The following is a 15,746-nucleotide window of genomic DNA, read 5'->3' as shown; positions in this document are numbered from 1 at the left end:
TCAACATAGGCTAATACAATGTCAGCATATATCAATATTTTCCAGAGACACAATTGAAACCTCAAAACTGTTTCGACTGACTAAATCTAACAAATGTTGATATTCAGATAAAATGGCAAAATTAAATAGCGTAGCCTGTAATACTGATTTACAGTATCAACCCCATGCTGTTCCTTATACGTGTTACTTCCTTTCCTCTGTGGTACACAGATGTTTGCCATTTAATCGCCGCCACATCGTTCAAATCAGAAACATGTGTAGCCTATCTGAATATATTTACCGTACATTACCTGTCGCAGGCTGGCTGTCGTAGGAATTCAAAACTTGCTCGATTTGTTTCCACCCGGTTGAAAAACAAGGACGCACAGTGCACCACTTGCAGCGACATATCATAACCATATACTGTCTATGATCATAACCCTAATAAATGTTACAAATGCTGTTATAGTTTAAAACAAGACCGGAATTTTTCCACTCTTGGGGAGGAAAAATGAGCACTCCTCCGCAGAAACGCGTGTATCCTAAACTACCCGTGTGGATTGTGGAGGATCATCATGAGGTAGACAGGACAACTTTAGTCCTTGCTGATTTGGGTCTAACCCGAACTACTGTAAATAACTGCATATAAACAATAAAAGAAAATAAGACTGAGGTTTTGAATGGTATATCACTTACTAAACGTGTAAAGCAATTATGAAAGACAAAAAAAGTTATTGAAATGTAATTTCCCACCTGCTTTAGGTTGTACAACACATATATCGTGCCATCGGCTCAAAACATATTCCTATGAAGGACATTAAAATGGTCCATTTGGACTCACATCCTGATCTCCTCATCCCTGTGAATATGCCTGCTGATACGGTGTATGACAAAGAGACTCTGCTCAGGTGAGTTTATAAGGGTTTTTCATCAACTTTTGACTTTTTTTCATAGGGGTTTTGTTTTTAATTCAAACAGATTATTTTTCATTCATCTTGGAAACATTTTACTGCGATCTGATCATTATGTATTTTTGCTACTTTATAATTCGTAAAATACATTTTATGTACATATTTTGTTTTACCCTGATATATAAATAGGAGGATATAAAACCTTTTTATATATTTGTGTTATTCATCATTTCCACTCAAGTTATAGCCTAGTTTTGTCGAATTATCCCTCAAAAATGAAAATAAATATTTAGCTAATTGATTGTATAATGCTAGCTTAGCAGTTAGCTTTAGCAGAAGTCATCCATTTTATTCCAAAAACATTTCAAAAGTCTTTTTTTAACGATAATGCTATACGTCATTTGAGATGTGGTGGAAATGGTCATGATCTTAAGAAATTACAAAGCATGGTTATTTTAGATTTTATAAATTTTTTAATTCATTTTTATTTTTATATTTTCCATTTAAATTTTCATTTTAGTTAGTTTTAGTATTGTGTTGTGTGTTTTTGTAATTTTTATTATTATTATTTAGTATGTTTATATAGTTTTTATTATCGGAAATGTTGCCTTGGAACTAGAAGAAATTAAATAAATTCACATTTTAACTTTACGTTTATTTTCAAGTAATGAAAATGTTTGTTTATGGTTTTTATTTGAGTTGCTACAAAGTTGACAAATCAGGACAGACACAGAATGGTCCACTGTTGGGCTTTGTTTGTCAAAGTCACCATGAAATCAAAATGGACAATTCTTATTATTTTATGGAACATTGTTGTATTTATTATAAAAGATGTATCTGTGCACATCATTATGTTTATTTATTTATTTTTTCATTTCATGTGCCCTCATAATCTTTAATCAAAATAACTTCCCATCCCTCTTGCACCAACTTCTTCTCTAACGACTTGTTAACTGGCGAGAGGGTGGGACAACCTGTCACTCACATGAGATCACAGCAATAGCAAACCACAACAATCCAATCAATTTCCAATGGACGAAATCAAGTCCACATTGTTTTTTTTAGTTGAGATGCTGGATATATGGATATGGACTAGGATATGTCACAATAGTGAAGAAAAGACTACCGCAACTTCTGCTTCATGCCACTGTACAAAGCCAAATGTGCTCATAGTTAAAGAGACTCCAATGCCTGTACAAAAAAAACAAAAAAAATTATGAATACTCCTTCGTCTATTAGAATCAGAGAATTTTTAAAAAGGCAGTTCATGCTGATGAGACTAAACTCCACTGATATGTGTTCACATTATTAGTTGCAACTGAATGTACGGGTTGACATGTTTTTGTTTGCTCTTGCAGTGAGCTGAGCATTGAGAATTGGATTATGCCAATGGTCTATGCAGGACACATATCCCATGTAGCTTGGTTGCATCCGTACTGGGCTCAGCAGATCAAAGAAGGGGAGCACTCCATGTGTGTGGGGAGAGACTCATCCACGACCACCATCAGGTCAGGTGCAGCAGATCAGCATGTAGCCATGAGATGGCAGCAGACCTTCATTTACTATTAATAAGAATGAGACCTCCACCCTGTCAGGAAAAAATGTACTGTTAGAATTGTGGTTAAAAAAAACAACATTCAAAAGAAATCTCGTTCTCTTTGCAGGGTGACAAGCAGAGACGATTACTTTTTGAGTGACGCTCTTTACGTTCCGCTGGATCAGCTGGAAAACCCCAAAAAATTACTTTTAGATGTCATTCGAGTGGATCCTGCCAACTGTTTGCAGAAAAAGAAGGATAAAAATGGACAAAGCGGTGCTAAAATACCCAAAGCAGCTGTAAAGGAAGACTGTGATGTGCTGTTCAAAAAGGACACCCCGTGCACTTCCTCTTCTCAACCGCTTGATGGCAGCACAGCATCAGGAGACGTCATTGACACAGTCATGAAGGCTGATGTGGGGTCAACAAGTTACATCACTGACAAGCTTTTAGCAGTTATAGAGCAAACTGACCCGTTCATACTTGACATTGACTTGGATTTTTTCTCCTGTAAGAACCCTTTCAAGGAAATGTTTACACAGGTAGAGTGAGTCAGCACACACAGCATTATAGTCTTTTTTGTTGTTCCTTAAGCGATAACATGTAACTTTCCATACATCCTCACACCTACACACTGATATAGAAAAAGCTTTGTAGACAAATGGAAGGTATTGGTTCCACTGTTTCAATGGAAATGGTTTCTTCACGACTCATATGCAGTCAATATCTTTATCTATTTGTATCTATATTCAATGTCTGTTTTCCATCTTACAGGAAGAGTATGATCTTCTTCAAGAGTTATACAGCTTTAGCAGGCCACCGCAGGATCCAACTGAGGTAATGAAGATTCCTAATCAAATGTACCATAACTAATTATGATGCATTCGTTCAGTCGTGAGGCTTTAGACATTCCTAGACACCTTCAGGGAGTGAAGCTAAATCTCTCTTGTTTTTTTGACTTATCACTTTTGTAAAACTGGCGGCAACAACAATAATGTTTTGACAACTCCTTATTTTTCCTATGTTTTATGTCTCTTGATTTGTTTTATTTGTATTATATGCTGCTTTATACGTATGTATGTATTTTATTTATTTTTCTTTACAGCACTTTGGACCACTTTGGTTGTTTTAAAGTGCTTTATAAATAAAGTTTGATTGATTGATGGAACTCTCCAAGTTAATGTTTAATTCAACTGATGTGCGGTAAAAACTGTGTATATATTGGCTGTTACAACAGCTTTTATCAAAATCATTGAGAACTGTTTTATCATTTGTGCTTGAATTGTTGACATCTTATTATCTTATCACATTTGAATGCTGACAAATACTATGGAAAATGCATCTGTTTTGCATTTTTCTAGTTTAAAACTATTTTAATTGCAAATGATATTATCGGCATGACAATGTGAGTGAGAAGTTGATTCAGAGGTAAACTTAATTCACTTAGTGTTGTCACAATCACAAATGTACAGTAGGCCTACACTACCATTCAAACGTTTGGGGTTGGTAATATTTTTAAATGTTTATGAAATAATTATCTTATGTCTACCAAGACAGCATTGATTTGATCATAAATGCAGTAAAATGCACTGCACTCATATTTTAATTTTAAAAACGAATACATTTTTGTGATGGCAGTGCTGAATTTTTAGCAGTCTTTAGTGTCACATGATCCTTCAGAAATCATCCTAATATGCTGATTTTGTGATACCATGATACTTTTTTTTCAGGATTCTTTGATGGAAAAATAAAAATAAAAAACAGCACTTATTTGAAATAGCAATCTTTGTTAACATTATAAATGTATTATCTGTCACTTTTGATCAATTTAGTGTCCAAAATCTTACTGATCGCAAACAGTAAATGTACTTAATTTTGATTAGTCACATAGAAATAGTATAATTTATTTTTCATGCAGGTTTTAAATTCAATAAGAACTTTATTTATTTCAAGGTATAAATGCTATCCTCTATGTTAAATGTGGTATCTGGCTTTTGGACCTCATTGTATAATGGCGAATACAGGACACAACAGAAGGCACGTCTTCCAAGGTTGCAATTACAGTTCCATTTGTTGGTTTTCAGGAGGAGCTTTCAGATTGTGTAGAGAGACGCACACACCAGCTCGAAGACCTGGAGACTGCATTTGCTGACCTGGTGGAGGATGACGGCCAGGAAACTGTTGAACGTTTAGCAGCAAACCCAAGGTGTGCATTACTGATCTCATTGAGAATGTAGAGCCACAGGCTCTGTGCTCTTTGATTATAGCTCCATATCAACACACCATTGGTCTTGATTGATTGGTATATGGGCGATGTGTATTTGATCAAGCAGGAGATGACAGCCTCATGCATTGATTTTTTTTTTCAACTTTTCTTTCTTTGCAGAATGAAATCTCTTATCAGACTTGTACACAGCCTTAAGAACCGGACACAGTCACCAGACTATGAAATGGTGAAGTGTGTGTGTGTCTCTGTGTGTGTGTCTCTGTGTGTGTGTCTGTGTCTGTTTTAATCATGTTTGAAATGTCTGTAATTCCAGATATCTCAAATAGTTCTTAAGCTTTCAGAGACTACATGATGTATGTCTAAAAATGAAATTAGTTTCTTCTTATTTTACCTTCATATTTTTAAAAAAGGTTCCTCTGGCATAATTGTAACACAGTTGGCAGATGATATCTATTTTACTGTAGATCATGCATGCAGTTTTCAGAAATGTGGCTCATATCCATTCTAGTCACGTTGTTTCTGCTTGGGGTCAAGTTGAAATTGAACAATGTTAAAAAAAAATGTAAAAAATAAGCTGTCAGGAGTGTATTGCAGTGTGAATACTTGTCAGCCAATCTTAACATGAAAATGTGTTGCATTTATACATGCTTAACATCTCATAAATAGTCATATAGAAATATATAATATACCGGTATATAGATTATGATAAAACCTTAAGAAAAATATATGTAATTCAAGATATACTTTACTTTCTAAAAACAAGTAAATATCTTAGGTAAATATATCTTGTTTCAAAGATGTTTAGATATTTATTATGAAAAATTTAGATGCGCAGTACTGATTAAAAAATAATGCTTTGCAGTGATGAGGAAAAATAATGAAGTGTCAGCCTGATACTGAATAGTTTTGTATGTTTTTGAGCTATTGACAGGGTTCCAACGTAGTTTTTTCATACAAGCAGTGTGCTTTCATGTCAAACGCGACTGAATGAATTCAATGCACACATTTTCATTATGCAAAACTGCGAGTCGCTTTTGAACTTCACTAAACGAATGTGCATGTGCCACTCAAACCAGCAACAAATGAAGGAACGAACAATCATCTAAATCCGACTGTACTTTGCTGTCTGGTGATCGTGCAACATCAAACCGCATTTACAATATAAAAGTGATGTGTCAGAGATGAATATGTGGATGCTATAAAGCGTTTTAGGTTTCTTTTGATCATGTAAGTGCATTCATGTTATCACTTTAAGTAAACCAATGGAAAAAATACACGGGAAATAAAATATTTTCAGATTGCTGTACTATATATCAAATATAATGCTGTATGGACTGTTTTTGTTAAATATCGTCTACAAAAAGTCTACAGAGGTTCGTAAATTTGAGTCTGGAAACATTTTGAAATGGAAAATGTGTAGGAACCCTGTATTGAGGGTCCCCAAATAGAACATGAGGGATAACACATTTGTTTCATCTGTTTTGTAGTGCTGAGGCACGTTGCCAGCGCCACAGACTGATGTAATTTGTGCCTGTGGTGTTGAATCTAGGTACATCAAGCAGGCTTGACCTGTGATTTCTCTGAGCTCCCTCACCACATCAGCAGTGAGGAGGAGATCCAGCAAATGATCACGGCCGTGCAGCTCTTCCTGGAAGCTCTGCCCAAGCCCACCATTGTCACTATATCACGGTACATCAGTCATTAGAGCTCATAGCTGTCTGTTCTGTGTCTCCTTTTGAAAAGTACATTGGGTCCTTTATTCTTTCACTAATGATTTGTTACATCCTCTAGGGTTAACAGCATTTGGTTTTGTTTTTTTTTCCCCTCAGAGAAGCATCAGAAAATCATATTTCTTTTTTTCTTTTCAGTCTGCATTAATTAGCATTGAAATGTATGATTTAATGAATGTTCTTTGGCTGGTTGATGCCCCAAAAGCAGATGCTTGTATCTGTGCAGTTGAGACAGATGGTGTTATGTGAGACTTGTGTCTCAGTGATCTGTTAGTGTGTTTTTTAATGAGAATAGACCTCAACATTACACTCATCAATCACACTCGTATCTCTGTGAGTCAGAGGGAGCTCAACCCTTCATGGTCCATGGGAATATTTTTCATTATCTTTTAATACCCAGTTTTCTGACTGATGGTGCATCACCATTGCCGACATGCACCATTCTTTTTATTTATTTAGTCATTTTTTGAGTGGCCACTAGTGATGGTCCTAACCACAATGCAAGAGGGTTAAAATTAAAAACCTGTGTTAAAATTATAATCATATAATTATTATATATATATTTATTATTCTTTAGTGTCACGTGATCCTTCAGAAATCACTGTAATTTTCTGATCTGCTGCTCAAGAAACATTTCTTATTACCAGTGTTGAAAACAGTTGAGCTGCTTAATATTTTTGTGGATGCAATGATACTTTTTTCAGGATTCTTTAATGAATAGAAAATTCAAAAGAACAAGAATGTATTATTATTATTATTATAAAAGTTTTTAGTGTCCATTTTGATAAATTTAATGTCCTTGATGAATAAAAGTAATAATTTCTTCACTTTCTTGCCAGATCCAGTTTGGATGAGTATTGCCCAGCGGAACAAGTGGATTCCATCCAGAACAGTGTACTGGACATTCTAGAGTCCCTCTTCGGCTGCTTAGATGTTCACAGAGAGTATGAATCAATATCATCAGAGAGCACATCACAGACCCCATGAAGACAACAACAGCTGCGGCACGTTCTTTACCAAAGGCTTTTTTGAGATTTGCCGTGTACTCATTGGTATTGTCTGCATTGAGTACATTTGTAATAAGGTTAAGCTGTATGGATGCAATAAGGAACGAAAATTATTTTTCAGCTGGGAAATGGGGTTTTAATTTAAGATGTTTGTAGAATATATTTGAAGTGCATTGTTTCACGATATGAGATGGAAGGGTTACATTTGGAATAAAATAGTGGGTTATTATTTTTCTGCATTGTCTCCAAAATTATGTTTTATTTGCACCGTGAAATAAAAACCCTGATATTTTCATATGTATTCTATGCTGCAGTCATTCATTGTGGATCCACACTTCAGTTTGGGAATAGCAGAAGCATTGATACAAGACAGCACATTTCCCCTCATCCTCTGTGGCCTCAACTGTCTTTGTCTGAAGCCTGAGGCGGTTACCAATTCATCTGAGCTTTGTATGTGGCACTTGCTCCACACCTACAGACTTCAGAGCTGCCACGAATATGCCTGACCTGACTTTAAATTTTACTGCGTGATGAACAACTATGTGCTAACAAAGGAATAGTAAACACAAATGAAAATTCTGTCATCATTTTCTCATCCTTGTGTCATTCCAAGTTTGCATGGCTTTTTTTCTTCTTCTGTGGAACATAAGAAGCACAAGATATTTGTAAAAAGTCTCTGTGTTTTTTTTTTTTTTGGGGGGGGTAGTTGTGTCCATAAAATGGAAGTCAGTGGAGTTCAGGGTTGTTTTGGATCCCATTGACTTTCATTGTATGGACAAACACAATTTAAATATTCTTTAAAATATACTATTATAAGCAGTGGTGTAGTCTAGTTTTTTGTAGTGAGTATACTGTGACCCCCCACCTAACTCGTCTAATACTAACCCGTCTCATCACCCCATAAGCACCACCACACTCACTAATGCATACAGTATGCAACGACATGTAATTGAGAGCATTATGAGACTAAGTGTTATCAACATGTCAATTTATTATAAGCAACACAAGACTTTAACAGCCAATGACATTTACAGCTGAGGAGACTGGACTGATTTTCTACTGTTTAGTGTTAATCACCATTTAACTCAGCCAGTCAAGAGCTACATTTAGCCTTAGATGCTATATGAATATGGTCCCTGAAGCACAGGTTTTATCAGCTGACAATAATAATAAGAAAAGAAAAAACATTATAATCACAAATACAAATTTACTTTTAGAAATGGTGCTTTTGAAAGAAAATGGTGTTATTGTTTTGGCAAGTTTACTGTTTAAATTAAAACTTGTATGAAAATTTGTGTGATATTCCTTTTTAAAATAAGTTTTAATAGATTTCATTATTATTATTATTTTACAGTACATTTTACTGTGCAATTTCTTTCATAATTTCTTTGAGTTTATACCGAACTTTTATTTTGACAGGTTGTCGTAAAGACATTACAGTTTCTGTGTGTGTATGATACGAATGAATGACGATAGTTTTATCAAATTAAATGGTGAAATTCTCATGAAGTGACTCTCATAGCAGCTCTGTGATGTTCACATGTGTAGCCTACATCATGTCCTCATAGCTACAGTGAAGCGCTGACAACACCACGAGCGCGAAGTCACGCGCGCTTCAGTGTGTGTGTGTAGTAGAGCAGTGAGCACACATTGAGCGCTCATTCCCAGAGACGCGTTGAACAACTGCAGTCTCTTTGAGTTTTTAATATTCACAGACACTAGTCGAGATTTGATTCATTGTACAGCCCTACTTTTTATTTATTCATTCAAAAAATGACCAAATCCCGTGACGTTCTGCTTTATACAGTTGTGAGTGGATTCCGCGATTTGATCTGTGTCCATTGCAAACACAGACGCGGTGAATTTATGAATGAAAGTGTGAAAGTTCTGTCACAAAACGAAGTTGTTACGTATCCTCACGCTTTTTTTAGTGGGTATACGGAAATACTTGGCATTTCCTAGTGGGTATACGGCGTATACCTGCGTATCACGTAGACTACACCACTGATTATAAGTCATTCATACAGATTTGGAACGACATGAGGGTGGGTAAAAGATAACAGGGTTTCTTTTTTGGTTGAACTTTCCTTTTAACTTTCAAAGTACTATGAAAGTTAATGTATTAGTCTGATAACTCGCCACTGTATATAAGTCCTTATACCAGGGTAAGTTATCAGACTAATACATTTGCTTTCATAGTATTTTCACAGTAAGAAGTGCAGGATATTTTGACATTGTGGTGTTACATAAACTCAAAAAAAGGAGCCATTGGTCACAATTACCAGTCACTTAAATAGCAGCGGCTGATTGGTTGCTACAACAGCAATTGGTCTGAATCCTGTGAAAAAGATTATTCTACAGTATCCATGTAGTTGCATCTACAGCATCATCAACACTACATGACAAGAAAACATTCTCAACTCACTCTAAAGGCTCAAATTAATTTAATAAAATTTTTAGCATGCATTGACTGGATTTGTGTTCCTAATGAATAGTTTTTAATGCATACTTGCAAAGATAATCAGGTTGTCTCTGTGAACTAATTTTTAGAGTCTGATAAGCATCATCATGCTTGTAACAAATGCTGAACAATGCATCACTTGACATCAGTTAGCAGGTCGCATCAAAGCTGCTCTGACTTGCAGAAAACAGCAATTACTAATGTTCTGTGCCATTACTTTTACAACTTCTGAACTTGGAGAGGTACACGCATACAAAAATTGCTTTATTCAATTGACTTTGGATGAATACAAGCTTCCATGATGAATTATTATGACCTGCCATTTTAGATGCTCTCAGGAGAGCAACTATGACGCATGCTGGTTTTCTCTCCCCCAAAATATGTACCATTAACAGTAATCTCAGACTGAATAATGAGTCCTAAAATTGGTCTGAGTAAATGGTTTGCACCGAATAACACAGAGCACAGCTGAATTTCTAAATTGTTTTAACCCTGAACTCAACCCAGCACTAACAAGTGTTTTCCTCTTCTCTGACTTGTGTACCCTACTGGAAGCAGCAGTGGCGGTCCGTCACAGGTCCTACAGCAATACAATTAAATGGTTTTTTTAACTCTTTCTAATGGTCATTATGTTTATATAATGTATGATGATATAAATATGTTATTCATATTCAGAATACTAATCTAAGAGATCAGCCTAAAGGCAAACTGGCCAATAAGAATATGCAAATGATTCACAGTCATTTGTTCCTGTCAAAAATGTATCTTAAAAAGGCTCAAAAAATTAATAAATAAAATTGTATGCCTCCTGTAAAGAAGGATGCCCACGATGATGAAAAGGAGAAATACTTCAAAACACAAGTGCCAGATTCTTGAAATTGTTTGTGTTCCTGGTAGTTTCATAAAAACATTTAATCAATAGATAAAAAAATAAAAAATAATTTAAAGTATAATCTTTGCATTTTGAGTAGTACACAACTTGTTTTTGAATATATTTTTCAAGGTATTTTTATTTTTATTTTTTTTTACATCTTTCATAAACATCACGTTCCTGTTATCTGGATAGAATTTTTCATTGAAAAGAATAAATACTATGCAGTATGTGATTATATTTTAAAACGCAGTGACTTTGACTCATCAGTCCTCTCTCCTTTATGGCTTTCCTGTGACATTTTAAAGTGGCTTCCTGCATGTTATGCCACACTGACATTGATTTGGAGGTCAAACGGTTTTCAAGCATTTATAATATTTTAAAACGATATTGCTTCTTCTTTCTTTTTTTTAAGATGATGATTTTTGCCAAAAAATGTCCAGCTTTTTTAATTGACTTTTTTTCTTGTTTAATATTTTATACAGCACCTAGGCATTTTTTTTCATTTAAGCATCTTAAAAATGATCAGACTTTTAATTCAGAAATTGAAAATATGTTCATCATAGAAGTGGTATTTCTGTCATTTTCATTGTCACTAAATTCATTTTTTAATCTATTTGAATAATAATAATAATAAAATGAGTGTGACATCAATTACAAACAATTATTAAATACTTTTACCTGAGGCAGAGCCAACAATAAAATTCACATATGCTGCTTACGAAATCGAATAGGCTACTTCCCTACTACATAGGGAAAAACGTACACCAACAATGTAGTCCAAATAGCCTACACATAGTATTTGAAAAACAGTGGACGAAAAGTATCCGGATTATTACTTCCGCCGAGATTCTGAAGTGTGCACTTGATGGCACTTTACTATCGAGGCCACGGGAGAGGATTTGTGAATTGACGCAACTGACTGCATAGGTCACATGACAGTGATTGATGTAGGCTACTGTATGTCCAAATTTCATTACAGATAATACTTTTTTCAAACCACACAGCAATAGTCTGGGACATGTTTTATGGGTGAGCCTCCCATAGTGGCCCCTCCCCCCATCCAGGCCCTGGGCAAAATCTCATTCACAATGACAGCTGTGGTCCGTGATTAATGGCACTGCATGATTTGTTCCATCAATTTCCTACGTTTACAAGTGCTGGGTTGGTAATCAGAAAGATTATAACGTGTCATTAATAATCAAGGCTATTTCACGCTTTCAGAGAGTGCATGAAGCATAATTTTCAGCTAAATGACGTGATGGAAAACATACTACAATATTTTATTCATGCAATGTATGGAGAGCATGTTTGATCAATATAAATTTACACTCCAGCCAGCCTGGAAAATCCCCTCATGGATCGCCACTGCTAAGTAGATGGATTCAGATCAATGCAGTGAATTAGATTTATATGTATTCATTTGGCATACACTTTTATCCAAAGCAACATAAAGTTGCTTAAAGTCCATTTTATGAATATGTGTAGGCCTATAACTTATTCCCTGAGAAATTGGGAATCAAATCTCGTAACGTTGTTTAATGCCGGGGACATTCAACAACGACTTGCTGAAACATTCTAAGACTGAACTGAACACACAGACTGTTTCCACGACTGCAGATCATTTTAAACGCCAACTGTGAACACAGACTGAACGTGACTCAGCACATTCGGGCACGATCAGTTGTACTGTAAGTATCAAATTACATTCATAATCGGCCTTTCTGTCGTTAAGTGTGTCCCGGCTTAAGGGCCCTGATGATGGTTGTCAATCAAAATCCAATATTATGACGAAGTAATTTAAATGCGATGTGCGATGTAAAGCACTGGTACATATGGCTATATAAGACATTTGCAAAAAGTTGTCTTTTTACAGAATGAAGCACTAAATGGAAACTGCATCTTTGATGACTGATTACTTGTCAGACATAATGTCTAAGGGGGTGTTGTGCCAGGATTTGAATGTTCTCATCTGCACTTAATATCACTGTGATGAGATGCAGACAGGCATCTCAGAGAACACCATTCCCACAGCGTTTAAACTCCCTAATGGATACATTTTATTCACAGCCATTTCCTTTTCCTACAAAGTAATAATGTAAGGCAGAAATAGACTTTCCTCAGTGGCTCACCGTGATTGTGAATATCATCTTACGGCATTAGCCTAGTTATCTCGCAGGTGTAATTGAAACTGGTTCTCACTTTCATGGTTCGTTTGGTTTAGAAAAATAATTGAATACATTTTTACCATTTGTCTTCCATTCCCCTTCGGAATGTCTCTTAAATTTTAATTTCAATTGGAGTTTCCATCCAAACCTAATATTATAATATTCCACATTATGCTAATGCTGTAAAGAGCAATTCATTCTTTTGGCATTACTTTGGCCTATTTATTATTGTAAGGAGGCAAGGAAGACAGGCAAACGAGGAACTGAGTGCAGGTATTTCGATTAACAAAACAGGAAACATGAAGGGTAGAAATAAGCAACAATAATACGAGAAACAACTTTCAAACTAATAACAAGGCACAGGTGCAAACAATTAAAGGGAACCAAAAGAACTACAAAAAGACTAAAAAAATTAAAAACAGGAAACGGAAACAAACTAAACATAAAATGTACTACAAAAATGTCCTGCAAACTCACTGCTTCAGGACAAGCTAAATATAATATATATTACCTGATATTAATATTTTGGGTTCCCTTTGTCTATAGGCTTCTAAAAACGAAAATACTTTTAATTAGGCCAAAATGATTAAACATTGATCAATCTTATATAATTTATATTACATTTTTTTCTTCTTTTAATTCATAAATTGAACTAAATAAAACACAATGAACTGATACACACATCTGCCTTTAACACTATTAGTTATTCTGTCACAGCGCAGTCATCAGCAGTGATAGTGTCAGTTGGCTCAGTGGTTGCATATGTATTCATGCTGAACAGCTCAACTGAGCGCAGATGGATGATGCTGTTATCACAGAAGTCCACATTCATCAAATGTATGTAAAAATCAATCCATTAAGGAGATGTATGCTCTATACTCAGCAGAATTTAATGGAGTCTCTTGTCAGGTATTCAGATAGCTCTTAGTGACTCCATTTATTGAGCTGGTTTGGTTCTTTGAGCATAAAAGCACGCACATTTATTTTGGTTATGCAGTGCCATTTGCTTTACAATAGAAAAAAGCCTCACAAATCACAAACTCACAATCAGAAAGAGCTTTATTGCAAAGTGTGTTTGCACACACAAATTTGCTTTGGTGACATCCGAATGCTTCCAGTACAGACAACAGTACACAGATAGTAAAATAAAAAAATATAAATATATGTGAATAAGACAAGCCTATATGTACATATTTAAATTAAAAAAGAGAAATTTGTATGTACATGTGTGCTATACAAATAATGGAATGAGAAGAGGTAGGGTATTGTCAAATAAATATATTGATCTTTGCACAGTGGTCAAATGCAGCTCGGGATCCAGTGTGATTTTCTGAGCCCTTTTTCTCACTCTGGATGTATACAGTTCTTGGAGGGTGGGCAGGGGAGCACCAACAATCCTCTCAGCAGTCTGAACTGTCCTCTGTAGTCTTCTGATGTCGGATTTTGTAGCTGAGCCAAACCAGACAGTTACTGAAGTGCAGAGGACAGACTCAATGACAGCATCAGCAGTGCCTGTGGCAAGTTGAACTTCCTCAACTAGTGAAGGAAGTACAAAACCTGCAGGGACTTTTTCACAATTGAGTCAATGTGATTGTCCCAGTTCAGGTCCTGAGAGATGGTAGAGCCCAGGAAGCTGAATAACTGCTGCCACAGCGCTGTTCATGATGGTGAGTGACTAAAGCTCGTAACTCGACTGGATCCTCAAACTGTCAGCAAAACCTCATTTAGTAGCTCCACCCGGCTCAACCGTGAATGAAGTCCTGTGCCCGCATTTTGGACACTGTCTCTGCTTGTTTGCAGTGCAACCCAAGGCTAAATAAAAAACTGGTTCTTTGAATAAATACAGCATTTTCTTTATTCAAAACAGTGTGTGTGTGTAAGTCATAGCTCAATACAGCCTGTGCAAAGCACTTCATCTTTAACAACACAACATTTTGGCCAAATGTATTAAACAATAGGAAAAACTGAGCACCCACATAGCTACAAATAACCCTTTTAACCTGTAAGTTCATGGATAAAACACAAACTCTGACATCCGCTGGTGAAAAACCTTGTAACTCAATTTGAAGTTGATTTTGGAAAACATTAACACACGCAAGTGTCTGACCATATAAAGCCACAATACTAACTGTGATAGGTTTATTAATTAAAAATAATAATAATTCTGAATAGTGGTTCAGATTTTCGCTGCTTTCAAAAATACTCCACACTGGATGACCTGCCATGGTAAAATATCAACATATTAGCTAATGCCAGCACCCTTGCGAGCGACTATATGACAGACGTGACAGCTGACATTTCACTCACGTTGGATGTGTCAATATTTGGGTTATATTTGCATAGGCCGTACTATATTTGAATTCATGATTGGTTGACTGCAAAATTAAAATCTTAAACAAAATAATAGATAAAATAACGTTATTAACCGATGCTAATTTCAAATAAGCGTTTCTGTTCAGGGCACCTATTATGGAATTTTGAAATTTACCTTTCATGTAGTGTGTAACATAGATCTAAGTGAACAAAAACATCCTGCAAAGTTTGAAATATGAAAGTGCACCGTATATAAAGTTATTGTCTTTCAAAAGTAAGAGTCGACTCGGAGTCATTTTTATGAATCGTTAGAAGACCGAAGCTTTTTCTCTGACTAGATGACGTCAACTTGTCAAGTTATTTGAATACGATACGCCCACTTATTGCGCTCCAAGGCCAGCAGGGAAAACATCATGGCGACGAGATGCTGTGTTCTGAAGTGCGACTCAAAAGCAAACTTGTTTCATCTGCCCAAGGAGGAGCATTTGAAGACTAATTCATATACAACTATACCACAGAAGTATAGTCCGAGCCTTGTGCTT

General features: G+C 35.7%; 1 protein-coding gene across 1 annotated transcript; it reads left to right on the top strand.

Moving 5' to 3' along the window:
• The first annotated feature begins 298 nt into the window (after positions 1-298).
• Positions 299-7,686, top strand: cUnh5orf22 (chromosome Un C5orf22 homolog). Its single transcript, XM_079614419.1, has 9 exons — positions 299-559; positions 742-887; positions 2,249-2,398; positions 2,555-2,969; positions 3,202-3,264; positions 4,512-4,633; positions 4,814-4,880; positions 6,204-6,343; positions 7,224-7,686. The coding sequence occupies exons 1-9, from the start codon at positions 491-493 to the stop codon at positions 7,369-7,371; spliced, it is 1,320 nt and encodes a 439-aa protein (XP_079470545.1). The 5' UTR covers positions 299-490; the 3' UTR covers positions 7,372-7,686.
• The last annotated feature ends 8,060 nt before the right edge of the window (positions 7,687-15,746 follow it).

The sequence above is a fragment of the Phoxinus phoxinus genome (genome assembly GCF_949152265.1).
Source record: "Phoxinus phoxinus genome assembly, chromosome: 5".
Classification (NCBI taxonomy): Eukaryota; Metazoa; Chordata; class Actinopteri; order Cypriniformes; family Leuciscidae; genus Phoxinus; species Phoxinus phoxinus.
The sequence above is the reverse complement of the archived record's forward strand: the minus strand, read 5'-3'. Positions and strand labels throughout refer to the sequence as shown.

Coding starts and splice junctions, on each gene's coding strand:
- cUnh5orf22 (XM_079614419.1), top strand. CDS start 491: ATGAGCACTCCTCCGCAGAAACGCGTGTATCCTAAACTACCCGTGTGG. Junction 560..741: donor TTGTGGAGGATCATCATGAG/GTAGACAGGACA, acceptor CACCTGCTTTAG/GTTGTACAACACATATATCG. Junction 6,344..7,223: donor ACCATTGTCACTATATCACG/GTACATCAGTCA, acceptor CTTTCTTGCCAG/ATCCAGTTTGGATGAGTATT.